Here is a 15923-nt window from a genome sequence, read left to right as displayed (position 1 = left end):
AGATAATTGAGGGGGCAGTTAGAGAGGAGGCGGAAATGCTTCTTCCTCTGAATTAAGAGGAAAAGAATAAATGAGGCTGAACACCAAGATTCTTGAGTGGGAAGAGAGACGAGTGGGAGCAGCTTATGGTAAGTGGTCAGAATCTTCTCAGTAATAAAAAAGCCAGGAGGTCTGCTTAAAGCCATACTCAAAATTTGGTGGAAGAATTTTGGAATCACCACCCCAGAGCTTTTGCTAGGGTATAGTCAAACGATGAAGGAAGAACTGCCAAGTACCAGCAAGGATCCAGTTGAAGCTGGCATATATTTTTAGCAGACAAAATCTGCCTTTCTCCACCATTGCTCTGCCAATCCCCGAGCAGCTGGGGCTAATGTTGACTGCTGTTATTACAGAGTTTGGATTTTAGCCACTAATTATATTTCAAGAAGATATAATCCTCATAGCTGTACTTAATAGTAAATCAAGACCAGATTGATTTGTTTTCCTCTCATCTTACTTGTACCTGTCAGAAGCTTGTAATTAGTGAGAGCTGCCTGTGCAATTCAGTATGAGGAATTTTCATCAACAACCTTTCGTAGAACCTATTAAACTTGGCTCATTACTCTTAAGAATCTGGGCTATTAAAAATGAAAGCTCTCAAACATCTCATAGCCTCCCTTTTGTTCTCAGCTTCTGTAGAGCAATTAGGTTTTGAGGTGTACACCTACTCAGGTACAATTTTGGGAAATGTTTTTGAGTAACCAGGTGACAATAATACACTTCTGAAGGAGAAGTTTGCTCACTGAATGGAAACAGGTTCCATTTAAGAACTTCTTTTTCTTTAAATATTAGGTGGAAAATGGTGTATTCGTAGCCAACCCGCTTCAGGAACGCACAATTCTAATGAGAAAAGAGGGTGAGTCTGCAAAAAGCATTAATGAGATGCTCCTGAGCAGACTGTCCCGTTACCGAGCCTCGCCATCCGCAACACTGGCTGCCCTCACCGGCTCCACCATCTCCAACACCCTGAAAGAGGACCAAGCAGGTCGGCTGCCCTTCACTTATCTCATGTTTACCTTGTACAGCTTCATTCAGCTCTATGCATGTTTTGAGAGTATTATCTTAGAGTAGTTTTAGGTTTGCAGCAAAATTAAAGGAAGGTACAGATTTTTTTGTATACCACCCACCCCTATATGGGCACAGCCCCCCTTATTATCAGCATCCCCCACCAGAGTGGTGCACTTGTCATAATCGATGAACCCACCAAGACACGTAGTAATCACCCAGAGTCCACAGTTCACCTTAGGGTTCACTCTTGGTGTTGTACATTCCATGGGTTTGGACAAATGCATAATGACCTGTGTGCATCATTATTGTATTACATAGAGTAGTTGTATAACCTTAAAAATCCTTTGCACTCTACCTACTCATCCCTCCCCAGCCTCCAAGCCCTGGCCACCACTGATCTTTTATTGTCTTCATAGTTTTGCCTTTTACAGAATATCATATAATCAGATTTATATAGAATATAGCCTTTTCATACGGGCTTCTTTCACTTAATAATATATGCCTTTACAGTTCCCCCATGCCTTTTAAAAACATGGCTTGATACATTCAGCTTGTGGTTAGTGCATGCTGCCTATGGAATTCAGGCAGTACTTGTTATTGAGCTCTTAGAGACTTACAAAGCAGTTTGCTTTACATAGTTCACCTTTTTATGTCCTTCCAGTCATTGTCTTTTTTTTTAATTCCAAACTAATACATACTGTTGGCTGTGAACATGAATTAGCAAGAATCTGTAAGAATTCAACACAGCTCTCTCCTTAATTGTAAATACTTTGTCATTACTGTTAGTATAAATTATTTTCATGTTTAGTATATGCTTCATGAGTGTAAAAAACTCACATTTAACATCATCTTCACTAAACATGGGCTTCCCTGATGGCTCAGATGGGTAAAGAATCTGCTTGCAGTGCAGGAGACCTGGGTTCATTCCCGGGTCAAGAAGATCCCGTGGAGAAGGGAATGGCTGCCCACTCCAGTTTTCTTGCCTGGAGAGTTCCATGGACAGAGGAGCCTGGCAGGCTATAGTCCATGGGGTCGCAGAGTCAGACAGGACTGAGGGACCAACACTTTCACTTTCACTAAACATATTCTCGACCCAGCAAATAAAAGGCAAACCCTCTACGACAGAGATTGATTTTTCTGGACTTTGGCATTTAGTGTTTGCACTGTAATATTTTGAAGGAGATAATATGTTTACAGAGTTTGAAAGTGAAAACAATATAAATAGCACATGCACAAAAATCTCACTCCAGTATCCTGGTGTATTCTGTTATTTGCCCCACCCTGCCCCCTATAGGTAGCTCTATTTATTAGTTTCTGTTTATCCTGGCAGAGTTGGTTTTTTTTTAATGCAAAGAGAAATCAAATTAATGTAGAAAGATAAATTTATGTATTTTTATTGTTCTTCTTTTCTCAGTAAAAGTAGCCTTCTAAACATACTGTACTAAACACTTTTCTCGGTAAAAGGTAGCCTTCTAAACACTATTCTGTACTTTTAAAGCAGGAATCCTTAACTAGGGTAAGAATTCAGTGGTTCATAAGCATCCTTTCCCAACGTTTTAAATAACATATTATGTGTATCATCATAATTTTCATCAGAGTTTCACGGTCACATATGACCCCCCCAAAAGTCAAGAACCATTATTCTTGGAGAGTTTTCATATTACATATCAACTACATGAATTTATAACAAACCATGACCTGTAGTAAAAGATAAGGCTAGAAAAAGATGCCATGTAGAGAAAAATAATCTGAATAAATGTATGTTTAAGGAATTTAATGCAGTTTTATGTTTTCATCCTTTTATATGTTGAAATGTTAAGAAAAAATATTTGTGATTAATTCTTTGTGAGACTATCAAATTTTAAATATTTATTAATCCATATTAGAATTTAAGGATAATATTTTACTTCTACAGGTCTCTATTATATCAAATACAAGTTAGAAATTTATTCATAGTTATTATAAATTGAGTCTGTGGATAATTTGAGTTATAGGCAATACTTTGTAGAGAGCAGTCCTTATTACCTAAATGAATGTTTTCTTGATAAGCTGAAAGCTTGATCTGGGTTTGTCCCTTGGAAGAAAATTGAATCCTACCTGCACAATAGAAATGCTAAAGGAATGTTTGTTACCTAAGAAAATATGAGTGATATCAAAAAGAGGACTCAGTAGGCAAGGTATATTTAGTTCCTCTGAAACTATTGTTTGTATTTTAAATATGTGATCTCAATCATTGTACTTTTATGCACATTCTTGATGTATTCATTTAAACATGATGTTGTTACATAAAAATTCACCAGTAATAGGCTAAGTGAATTTTTGACAATTATTCAACATTCAAAAGGTCTAGGATTTTTTATTCTGTGGTAGACTAATACCTCTTACCATGTTAATAAGAGTATGTCTATTAAAAAAAAAACCTCAGTGAAAATGTTATGCTCACAAAGTTGCTAGCTTTTTAGGGTTTCTTACTTAAGGAAATTTATGCTACTGGATTTATGTCCTAAATGAAGAATATACTTGTTGGAGGCTTGAAGTTTTAAAAAATGGAGTTTAGAACCACAAGCATTCAAAGCAATGACAGATTAGATTTCACTTGTCTCACTTTTCTAATATAAACCATCTAAAGATAATTTTATGTCTATGTAGGCAGTTATATTTTATACCCTGACAGCTTCCTAGGTAATACACTCTGATTGACTTTCTGCTGCCGTCATCAGTCCTCACTAGACTAATACATAGAAAATCCTTCAGTTCACCCTACGTTTTCATATATGCCAGTGAGTAAGGGAAAGTAAAGTACATTTTATGCCTTTTAATTATAAACAATAATTATTTTCTTAATGATAGTTTATGTCACGGATCCTAAAAAAAAAGAAAGAAAGAAAATGCATCATGGGTTATAAATCCTGCAGGCATAAAATTATTTTGTGATAGATACTGTGAAAGCTTTGATTAACTGGTTATGGGTTGAAATTTCTGACTGATTCCATGTTTAAAGCTGTTCATAATGAATGAAATATCACAAGCCTGTTAAGAGTTTGTTCTATATAAAATGAAAAGATCTCTATTGGAGCACAGTTTCCCAGGGGGAAATATAAACAGTAGGATTCTTCTTTTATTTTGAGATTTAGTCCATGTGAGGATTCATTCTTTTGAAAGATTTTTTAGAGCCATAAGGGCATATTGAATACTGGGAACACCTTTGAGAAATGTTCAGATCATAGAACCAGGGGGGCTTAGGTTATGGAGCTAGATCATTATTTTTGCGTTAGCTGATTATTTTTTGCTCTATTTTCTGAATCTTAATATATCCTTGCTAGGATTTGGGGCCCCCTTGTCATTCTCTAATTTGGTTTGGTAATCAAATTAATCGGTGTGTCAACTGTTGTTACTCACCATTTTCATTCCTTTTACCAGCAAATACTAGCTGTGGACTTCCTCTAAAAATGCTTCGGAAGACACCCATTTATACCTGTGGTACATACTTAGTGATGCTGGTCCCACCTCCAGGGGGATCAGGCAGCTCTGCCACCCGATCTCTTTTTGGTGGAACAAGTGGTTTGTCGTCTTTAAAAAGTAAGTGAACTTTATTTATGGCTCTTTTCCCAATTTGTCTCCAACTGTGAAATTTAAGGTTTTTCCTAATAGTGATTTTGCGCTTACTCTGTTAAATGTTTGTTTGCTCTCTGATAGCAATAAAAAACCCTATCAGTATCATCATAGGCTAGGAGGAATGAAAAATAGAATTTTTGTAGATGATGTAATAGTACACTTCTGAAAACTATTGTCCTGTAAAATTATTCAAAATAATAATGAGGTCAGAAAGATCTTAGGAAATAAAATAATCTGTCATCATTTTATTTATTGATGACACAGTGAGAACTCTACCAACCATAGAGCTATTAAAAAAAGTCTATGAGGGAACGAACTTAGGGTTCCCAGGGGGAAGGATCGGGGCAAGGGATAGTTAGGGAGTTTGGGATAGACATGTACACACTGCTATATTTAACATGGATAACCAGCAAGGTCCTACTATATAGCAGGAAGTCGGCTCAATGTTACATAACAACCTAGACAGGAAGGGAGTTTGGGGGGGAAATGGACACATGTATATGTATGGCTGAGTCCCTTTGCTGTTCAGTTGAAATTATCACAACATTGTTAATTAGCTATACCCCAAATACAAAATAAAAAATGTAAAAAGCAAAAATCTGTGAAATGCCTCCATTTTAGGACACATATGTGTCTGAAATGTTAAGCAAAAAATGTACATGATACAAAATAATGTGCAAAAATTCATTAGTGTTGTTAAGTGTACACATATTTTTATAAAAGAGGAAAGTATACTATCATGATTAAAGTATAACTTACATACCATAAAGTTTGCCCATTTAAAATATACAATTCACTGGGTTTTTTTTTTTTCCATTTATTTGTATTAGTTGGAGGCTAATTACTCTACAATATTGTAGTGGTTTTTGCCATACATTGACATGAATCAGCCATGGATTTACATGTATTCCCCATCCCGATTCCCGTCCCACCTCCCTCTCCACCCGATCCCTCTGGGTCTTCCCAGTGCACCAGCCCCGAGTACTTGTCTCATGCATCCAACCTGGGCTGGTGATCTGTTTCACCCTTGATAATATACATGTTTTGATGATGTTCTCTCGAAACATCCCACCCTTGCCTTCTCCCACAGAGTCCAAAAGTCTGTTCTGTACATCTGTGTCTCTTTCTCTGTTTTGCATATAGGTTTATCTTTACCATCTTTCTAAATTCCGTATATATGTGTTAGTATACTGTATTGGTCTTTATCTTTCTGGCTTACTTCACTCTGTATAATGGGGTCCAGTTTCATCCATCTCATTAGAACTGATTGAAATGAATTCTTTTTAATAGCTGAGTAATATTCCATGGTGTATATGTACCATAGCTTCCTTATCCATTCGTCGGCTGATGGGCATCTAGGTTGCTTCCATGTCCTGGCTATTATAAACAGTGCTGTGATAAACATTGGGGTGACAATTCACTGGTTTTTAATATATTCAGAGTTGTCCGACCATCAGCACTATCTAATTATAAAACATTTCTATCACTCCAAAAAGAACCCCATACCCATTAGCAGTCACTCCTTTCCCCCACCCCCTCACCCAGCCTGTGGCCCCCACCAGTGTGCTTTCTGACCATGGACTTATCTATTCTAGACTTTCCATATGTGTGGAATTATGCAATCTCTGTGCTTTTCAGTTCAGTTCAGTAGCTCGGTCATGTCCGACTCTTTGCGACCCCATGAACTGCAGCATGCCAGGCCCCCCTGTGCATCACCAAATCCCAGAGCCTACCCAAACTCATGTCCATTGAGTCGGTGATGCCATCCAACCATCTCATCCTCTGTTGTCCCCTTCTCCTCCTGTCCTCAATCTTTCCCAGCATCAGGGTCTTTTCAAATGAGTCAGCTCTTTGCATCAGGTAGCCAAAGTATTGGGGTTTCAGCTTCAGCATCAGTCCTTCCAATGAACACCCAGGACTGATCTCCTTAAGGATGGACTGGTTAGATCTCCTTGCAGTCCAAGGGACTCTCAAAAGTCTTCTCCAATACCATAGTTCAAAAGCATCAATTCTTCGGCACTCAGCTTTCTTCACAGTCCAACTCTCACATCCATACATGACTATGGGAAAAACCATAGCTTTGACTAGACAGACCTTTGTTGGCAAAGTAATGTCTCTGCTTTTTAATATGCTATCTAGGTTGGTCATAACTTTCTTTCCAAGGAGTAAGCGTCTTTTAATTTCATGGCTGCAATCACCATCTGCAGTGATTTTGGAGCCCCCCCAAAATAAAATCAGCCACTGTTTCCCCATCTATTTGCCATGAAGTGATGGGACCAGATGCCATGATCTTAGTTTTCTGAATGTTGAGCTTTAAGCCAACTTTTTCACTCTCCTCTTTCACTTTTATCAAGAAGCTCTTTAGTTCTTCTTCACTTTCTGCCATAAGGGTGGTGTCATCTGCATATCTGAGGTTATTGATATTTCTCCCGGCAATCTTGACTCCAGCTTGTGCTTCTTCCAGCCCAGCGTTTCTCATGATGTACTCTGCATATAAGTTAAATAAGCAGAGTGACAGTATACAGCCTTGACGTACTCCTTTTCCAATTTAGAACCAGTTTGTTGTCCCATGTCCAGTTCTAACTGTTGCTTCCTGACGTGGATACAGGTTTCTCAAGAATCTGGTCAGGTGGTCTGGTGTTCCCATCTCTTTCAGAATTTTCCATAGTTTATTGTGATCCACATAGTCAAAGGCTTTGGCATAGTCAATAAAGCAGACATAGATGTTTTTTTGGAACTCTCTTGTTTTTTCGATGATTTAGCAGATGTTGGCAATTTGCTCTCTGGTTCCTCTGCCTTTTCTAAACCACCTTGAACCATCTAGAAGTTCACGGTTCATATATTGCTGAAGCCTGGCTTGGAGAATTTTGAGCATTACTTTACTAGCATGTGAGATGAGTGCAATTGTGCGGTAGTTTGAGCATTCTTTGGCATTTCCTTTCTTTGGGATTGGAATGAAAACTGACCTTTTCCAGTCCTGTGGCCATTGCTGAGTTTTCCAAATTTGCTGACATATTGAGTGTAGCACTTTAACAGCATCATCTTTCAGGATTTGAAATAGCTCAACTGGAATTCCATCATCTCCACTAGCTTTGTATGTAGTGATGCTTCCTAAGGTCCATTTGACTTCACATTCCAGGATGTCTGGCTCTAAGTGAGTGATCACACCGTCATGATTATCTGGGTCATGAAGATCTTTTTTTGTACAGTTCTCTGTGTATTCTTGCCACCTTTTCTTAATATCTTCTGCTTCTGTTAGGTCCCTACCATTTCTGTCCTTTACTGAGCCCATCTTTGCATGAAATGTTCCCTTGGTATCTAATTTTCTTGAAGAGATCTCTAGTCTTTCCCATTCTGTTGTTTTCCTCTATTTCTTTGCATTGATCACTGAGGAAGCCTCTCTTATCTCTCCTTGCTATTCTTTGGAACTCTGCGTTCAAATGGGTACATCCTTCCTTTTCTCCTTTGCTTTTTGCTTCTCTTCTTTTCACAGCTATTTGTAAGGCCTCCTCAAACTTAGTGACTGGCTTTTTTTTTTTAACTGAAACATAATATTTCCAGGTTTCATCCATGTTGTAGCACAAATCATTGCTTCATTTCTTTTTATGGCCAAATCATATTTGATTGTATGGATATACTGCATTGACATTTGAGTTGTTCCTGCTTTTTGGCTCTTTTGAGTAATGCTGCTATGAACATTCATGTACAAGTTTTTGTGTGGACATGTTGTCATTTCTCTTGGGTGTATGTGTAGGAGGAAAATTCTGAGTCCTGTGGTATCTGTGTGTTTAACCTTTTGAAGGGACTGCTAAACTGTTTTCCATAGTGACTCTACCATTTTAGAGGGTCATTAGCAATGGTTCCAATTTTTCCACATTCTCTCTGACATTTGTTATTTTCTTTTTTTGTTGTTGTTGTTTTACTAGCCATCCTAGTGGATATGAAGTAGTATCTCATTGTGGTTTGATTTGCATTTCCCTAACAATTAATGATGTTGAACATCTTTTCTTGTGCTCACTAGCTTTTTGTATATTTTTGGACAAATATCTATTCAAATTCTTTGTCCATTTTAAAATTGGGTTATTTGTCTTTTTATTGACCATTAATCATCTTAAACTTTTTTTTAGTTTCCTTGGCATGTTTTTTTTCCCACTCAATTGAAATTAGCCCCACTTGATTAAAACAGGTCTTCATGGTGCCATTTTTTTGAGAGGATATAGCTTACTCAGTGATTCTATTTTAGACCAACAAGTAAATAAATGCTGAAATTCCTTCTGTGCCCTCTTCCACAGTGGTTACTGTGGAGGCTACTCAGTAAGTGGAAAAAGTGGTGTTTGCCTTGAGGAGCTCATAGTCTGGTTAGGAGAAATGATGTCGGTGTGTGAAACAACTAGAAAACGAAGCACAGTGCTGTGTTCAGTGCCTGAACCATGCGGAGCAGATGTTAATGCTGCTGAATCAGAGAAAGAAAGGGTCATTGTCGAGTGGGGTAGAAGGGAGAGACTTCATGAAATTTTGAGTTTGTCCTGAAAAATGACTGTTATTCATGTAAGTGGCCACATGGGGGAAGGCATGTGCATGGGAAACACAATGAAAAAGAGATTTGGAGAAGACCATTTGTTGGTGTGCAGGACAGAACAATAGAATATAGAAAAGAAACAAAGAGTACCGTTTAGATCACAGCTCAAGTCAGTTGTGATGAGAATCTGGATTACTAGGGTGATACAACTAAGAACGAGATATTTGAGAGGCTCTGCTCGGATTTTCTGTTGAAAAGTGGGGAAGAAAATAACATCAGTAATAGAGCTAGCCCATCTGCCACAGAAGTCATTGAAGAGCTGTGACTATGGCTCTGTGCTACCCCCTAGCCAGGGGCCTCAACAAGGGCCACCAGGGGACCAAGAACAAGAACAGCCCCACAAGACCTGATGCAGAAGGTGTGCACCTTTGCCCCTGAGGAGCAGCATGCCGTGGAGCGGCATGCCGAGGTCTCCTAAGAACAGGCAGGCCTCAAGTTCATCAAGAAACAAGGTGGGACATACATCCGTGCCAAGAGCAAGAGAGAGGAGCTGAGTAATGTCCTGGCCACCGTGAGGAAAGCAGCAGCCAAGGAGGACTGAGCCCCCTCCCCTCTGTCACAATAAAACCTTTTCAGGAGAAAAATTAGCAGCTAGAATATATGTGCTGGTGTAGATACTTGATGTGTTGTTTAACTCATTTAATCTTCACAGTAACTGTATAAAGTAGATACTTTTATTATCTCCACTTTACATATGGGGCAACTGAGAGGTTCAGTAAATTTCCCAGGGTCACACAGAAGTAGTAGAGCTAAAATTCAAATTCAGAATCCTAAAGCGAATGGTTGTCATCACGGCACTCTCCTTTGTTAAGGGAAAAGGCCAAAATCTCCAAACTTTAGAGCCAGTGCTTGGAAGGATAGCAACTGACCTGTGTTTGAACACCCTCTAACCTTTATTGTGCACCAAATGTATGTAAAGTATTTCTTGTAAAAGTTGCTACTTTGTCATGTTAATGATCATAACCCCTCTTGCAATTACCCTTTTGACAATCTATGTTGAAAAAGCCAGAAGTAAAAGTTGTTGTTTTAAAAACACTTTCAAAAATATAGTTCACTTTGATGGCTGTTCCTCTTACTGCTTGGAGCTCTGAGTAGTGAGTTTTTAGTCCATCATGCGTCTAAGCTGACTTATCTTCACTCTGGGCATCATGGAGATGAGTTGGCTGTCCGTTAGTGCCTTCTGAATTTTGTGGAGTCAAACAATTGGGAAAAAAACAGAAAAAAATATGATTTACTACATTGGAAGAGACTTTATGACAGGTTTTTTTTTTTTTTTTTTTGATCTTAACATGTGACTTTTGTCTCCTCACTGTTACACCAATAGACAACCAAAAAAAGATGTGATTTTGATGAAAGTCTTTATATTAAGAGGCTAAAACTTAACTCACCATCATTTATCTTAAGGCTTACTAAACTGTTTGTTTCCAAAGTCCTGGCCTCTAGCTTGGTGTATAATATTTCGGATGGTCAATTCACAAGTCGTGCCGACCTCATAGATGCTGCTGGAAGCTCCTTGGGGCGTGGTGCTCTTGTACCAGGATTGGGTAAGAATTAAAGGCCCACATTTATTGTCCTTGGAAAATTCAAAATTTTAGCAATTTCTCTCAAAAAAGTCTTGCCAGTTCTCTATGGTATTCTAGTTTCCTTGAAAAAAATTTTTAATGCTGCTCTTTAGTTGTGAGGATTAATATAAGAAATTGTCATATGTGAAATTCCTCTGCATAAATTATGGTTGAAGATACTGTCCATTATAGGTTATATGATGATCCTATAACAAATTTTTCTCAAGTTCATGCTGTAAAGAAACTTCTTTCCCCTAAGGGATTGGTATACTTCTTATTGTTAGAAGATGAGCATTATGTAATATATTGGATATTCTGTTTGCCTTGGCATGTAGGAAACCTGATTCTGAGTTTAGGGTTCAGTTACTGAGGCTTTTGCTGTGTGTTAATGTTAACTAGTCCTATTGTACCTGGGTTTTGATGTAAGCCACTTGAATCCTTTTTGGAGTTGAAAAGGTCACATGTAAGTCAGTGACTAAAAACTTTCTATTCCATGAGACTATTCCATGCTCACATATGAGTTAAGCCAAGTAGACTTTAATCCTTTGAGCCGCAGTCTACTGCTTTGCCATCTCTGGGGAGCATCCTTGCCCTGCCACTCTTTAGCAGTGCTTATGAGAAGTATATATCTGCAGACGATGACATGATAATTGTATAAAGGTTGCTCTTTTTGCAGGTGCCTGTTATGATACAGTGAACAACATGTTGTGGACATGCTCAAATGACTATATCGATCAGTGGTGTAATCCTGGGAATCAGGCCTTCCATTACGTCTGCCAGAGACTTGGAGTCAGCCATATCATCACTGAGCCCAAAGGTGGGCACACTCACTGTCCTATAGGAAGAGATTCTCCCCCGGAAAATAGGAGACAGTACAGCAGCGGCATAAGTGGGAATGTATCCCAAGCAGCAAACTGTGTCAACAGCCTTCCCTCTTCAAATTTAGAATTTAAAATTCGTGTTATCTGATTGTTTTATGGTTAGGTAAATAAATGTGTAAATAAATAGAGCTTTTGAGGTGGTCCATAGACTCTTTTTAAAAGGAAATTGTTATGACCCTTCTGAATTGTCAGAACTTTAGTACAAAAATTCCTTCTTTATTTGTATTTGGCATGGAATTATATAAGCTGTCATGTTTTGCTTTAAAAACAACTTACTTATACAGAAACTTATAATTTGATAGAATATCCAGCAAATGACCTTTAGATTTCTTAATATTAAAGTTCTTAATATTAAGAATGTTCATTGTTAATATTAACTTAAAATCTCATGACTTCAAAGTCAACTACAGTGGTATGTATGGAGTAGTGACTAGCTCAGCAAATCCTCTCTTGATAAAGCAGTGATAAAATGAACTGAATTATCACAAATAACTCTTTCTACAAAATTAAAATGCCAACTAAAATAGTATTTCTAGACTCTGGAAATTGACCAAAGGGATATAACAAATTGAGAAGCAATATTCATTACAAACAAACAAACAAAAAACCCACTGAACTTTGGCTAGGAACAGTAGAAGTCTGTGGTGTTCTTAGCTGGAGATACCCCTGTCCCCCACCTTAAGCTTGATCAGTGCCTTAATTCCGGCAGGGTGGGACAGATCATGGAAGCCAGCAGCTTTGCTGCCAGAGGTGGCTAACTGATTTGGAGTGGAGCATGGAAAAAACTCATGCTCAGCAGCAGTGTCAATAACAGTAGTGGTGTTGGTGGCAAACAGAGACAACCAGTGACTTAACTAGCCTGAGGTTGTGGTCCTGGTTAGGGCAAGCAGCAAACCAGCAAACTAGCCAGAAATTTACTAGTGAGATTTGGGTACTGAGAAAGCTACAAAAAGACCTTCATAAGCTCCTCCAAACATCTGAAGAAGCCAGAGAAGGCCCAAGCTGTTCACATAGGCCTGGCTGAAAATGAGCCTGTAAACACATGCAGAAATTTGAGAGGGTCCAGCAGAAGGTGAAAACCATGGAAGAGTTTAAAACTGCCTAAACTTTGTGGTTCCCCCAGAAAACATGGATCCATCCAGGGTGGAAGTCGTACTAGCTCAGGGCGTTTGAGCACAACCTGTGACTCAGACGAGCTTACTTCCTACCGCTAGGAAGACAGCCTTAAAAGAAAAATGAGAGTAATAAAAATAAACAAATGAGAGAAATAGTAAGGTAGAAGAATTTTTTAAAAGTGAGCAGAGAAACCAGTGACTAAACACTGCAGGCAAAACTCAGATTTAGCAGATGAAGACTTTAAAGCAGCCTTTATAAATTCAGATAACTAAAGAAAATCGTGTTTAAAAGACTAAAGGAAAGTATAATGATCATAATTATAAACAAATAGAGAATTTCAACAAAGAGTTTATTTAAAAAAAAAAGAACATTGGAAATTCTGGATTTGAAAAGTTCAATGACTAAGAAAAAAAAATTAATAGAATGGCTCAATAGCAAATTTGAGATGGTCAGAAAAATAATCAGCAAAGTTGAATATAGGTGAATAGAGATTTTTCTAGAAGAGTTACCAGCCTGGAATCTAAGCTGAAATGGCCCGAATTCACATCACAGCTCTACCATTAGTGTCTGTGTGACCTCAGGTCAGTTATTGACTCTGATTCTAGAGTCACTTCTCTACAAAACAGGGCTAAAATAATCAAAGTTGATAGTGATATTGTAAAGTAATGCGTGTAAAGCATTTAGCCCATTGTCTAGCATATAGAAAGGGCTCAAGAAGTGGTAGCTGTTTACGCTTTTTTAAAAAAACGGAGATTCCCAAGTGTTTTCACCCCAGCACTCTGTGGCGAGGAAAGAGTTCTCAGCGGTAGTGGCAGAGATTGGAGCCATATTAGTCTCTTCCCATGTGTGTGTACTTTTTGTAAGTGAGAGGTATGTTCTGTGGTGACCGCCCACAGAGACGTCTTTCCTCACAGACTTTCCTTTTCACCTTCTAGAAGAGGCTATAACCACGAATGAGGTTATAAACCAGTTATTGCACCACGTTGGTGCGATGTGCATACACCAACTCAATCTTCTTGCTACCAACCCCAGTCTCCCAATCACAAGTGTCTTGGGCAAACAGCATCCAATTGAAGCACACCACCTTAGCAGCATTTGCGACATTATGGAGAAAGCCATGGTTAATGGAGACACCTGCATTATACGCTGCGTCCTCGTTGTCTTTCAGGTAAATATACCGTTTTGAGATAATTGAAATAGAGAAAAAGAAACACAGACTCTGGCTTCCGTCAGCTAATTTCTACTAGGAGAAAAATGTTATAACATTCCTGTTTTGCAACTTAACCACGTTCTAATCCTGTAATTAGAATAACCATCATACTCATTGCACTGCAGTTAATGGAGTATTACTATATGTAGCTCATTGCAATTAATAAATGTAAAATATTTAATTATACCATTACACAATAGAAGAGATTGTGTTTAAAAATACACCTGGGTATTTATTCATAAGAATAACTAGCATGTTCTTTCTTCATAGGGATAATTTTATTCCCAGTAGAATTAGCATTTTCAGATATACCCCTTCTGTTTCTGTAGGTGGTGTTTAAATTTTTCTTCAGCCCACAAACTGAAAGGAATCGAGACATCATTCGACGGTCAGGATTGCTTCTTTGGCAGTTGTTGATGGCACCCAAAGATCAAATTTGCCCTGAAATTCAGAAGGAGGTCTGCCTTGCCATCAGGTAATCAGCACATGATTTTCTTAGTACTCTCTACCAAAGGCTTCTTCTGTGCTTCATTGTAATTGTCGCTCTAGCCTGTTAGCCTCCCATGTGTCCTGCCCCATCCCATAGTCAGGACCTCAGGGACTCAGATGTTCCTCATGTATGGATCTTAAAACGGCAAAAGAAAAAAATATCCCTGTAAGTAGATATTTTGGTGGTTTGCGAATAGATGTTCTTCTCATTTGGGTCAAAGTGTGGCAAGGTGGTTAAGAAACAGGCTTTGGGGGACTTCCCTGGTGGTCCAGTGGCTAATACTTCACACTTCCAGTGCAGGGGACCCAGGTTTGTTCCCTGGTCGTGGAACTAGATCCCACATGCTGCAACTATGAGTTTACATGCTGCAACTGAGTCCCACGCAGCCAAAGAAAGAAAGAAAGAAAGAAACAGGCTTTGGCATCAGACAGACCTGGATTCTAGTCTTTGCTCTGCCAGTTACTTCTCAAATGATTTTCTGCCATAATCTACATCTAGCGGGCTTCACTACAGTGATTTTATATAACTCAATTCTCTTTAACTGGTTCAGCATCTAGCCTCAGATAGGTTATCATTTTGGTAATTCACAAATATGAGGAGTGGGATACTGTTTATCAAGAAGGTCATTGGACTGAATCACAACAGTAAATTTAGGTTCAACTGCCTTTTTAGTGGTGAAACTGTACTCAAAATGGCATCTTTAATAAAAATTTTAAAACTTAGAGTTTGGATATTCTAGAACACGTGTTTAAAAACTTTTCAACTTCTCTGTCATTTCAGCTCTGGTTTAAATATCTTGTACCCAGGTGAAACTGAAATCAATAACTTACTTAAGCTGGTCTTAACAGAAGGTGAGAATTACCCTTTAGTTACCCTTGAAAAACCATCCTTTTCTTGTCCCTAAGGAAATGACTGAATTTTATTTTTTTCTTCATATCTGTTAGCATTATTTTAAAAAGTGCACATACGCCAACACTTAAACCAGATTGAAAGCAGAAACCATGTTCTATATATTGTCAAGCTTTGTAAACCTCTTCTTTCTAGCCCCACTGTGTAGCATAATGTACCTGGCTGTAGATGTTCAAAGAAGGTTAAAGATAATGATGTCTTGGGATTTCTAAGCCAGTTGTTCCCCCACACATTAAAACTCAACTTTTAAAGTTAGACTCAATGACAGCAACAAAACTCACCTTGTTAAGGACACTCTGCATTTATAAGCAACATTAGTTTAAGGAATTAGAAATCACACTTCATGAAATATCAAGACAGTAACTCCACTTTAATCAGGATGTACTGGTTAAAGAAAGTCTGACTGGTTGTGATGTAGTCTTTGCTGCTGTTGTTTGTCTTAGTACATATGCCTGGTGCCCCTCAATTGTCAACAGTCTTCTCATTTACAAACTTTAAAAAAGATAGTATCAGT

General features: G+C 38.3%; 1 protein-coding gene, 1 non-coding gene and 1 pseudogene across 6 annotated transcripts in view; all 3 read left to right on the top strand.

Annotated features, from left to right (window-relative positions):
* Window positions 1-15923, top strand: part of HECTD4 (HECT domain E3 ubiquitin protein ligase 4) — a 170985-nt gene that overhangs the window by 76565 nt on the left and 78497 nt on the right. For all 5 annotated transcript variants that reach the window (XM_065905048.1, XM_065905046.1, XM_065905047.1 and 2 more), the window contains exons 8-14: window positions 832-1024; window positions 4468-4626; window positions 10672-10785; window positions 11480-11620; window positions 13736-13968; window positions 14340-14485; window positions 15281-15351. In XM_065905048.1, the coding sequence (XP_065761120.1) occupies window positions 832-1024; window positions 4468-4626; window positions 10672-10785; window positions 11480-11620; window positions 13736-13968; window positions 14340-14485; window positions 15281-15351 (1057 nt within the window). The remainder of the gene's footprint in view (window positions 1-831; window positions 1025-4467; window positions 4627-10671; window positions 10786-11479; window positions 11621-13735; window positions 13969-14339; window positions 14486-15280; window positions 15352-15923) is intronic.
* LOC136145988 (large ribosomal subunit protein eL36 pseudogene) lies at window positions 9509-10064 on the top strand (annotated as a pseudogene).
* Window positions 10299-10446, top strand: LOC136146206 (small nucleolar RNA SNORA79). Its single transcript, XR_010658934.1, has one exon. It is a non-coding gene; the product is annotated as a small nucleolar RNA SNORA79 (small nucleolar RNA).

Source organism: Muntiacus reevesi, chromosome 13 (genome assembly GCF_963930625.1).
Source record: "Muntiacus reevesi chromosome 13, mMunRee1.1, whole genome shotgun sequence".
In the NCBI taxonomy this organism is placed as follows: domain Eukaryota; kingdom Metazoa; phylum Chordata; class Mammalia; order Artiodactyla; family Cervidae; genus Muntiacus; species Muntiacus reevesi.
Note: the sequence above shows the minus strand (reverse complement) of the source record. Positions and strands in the feature narration are given on the sequence as shown.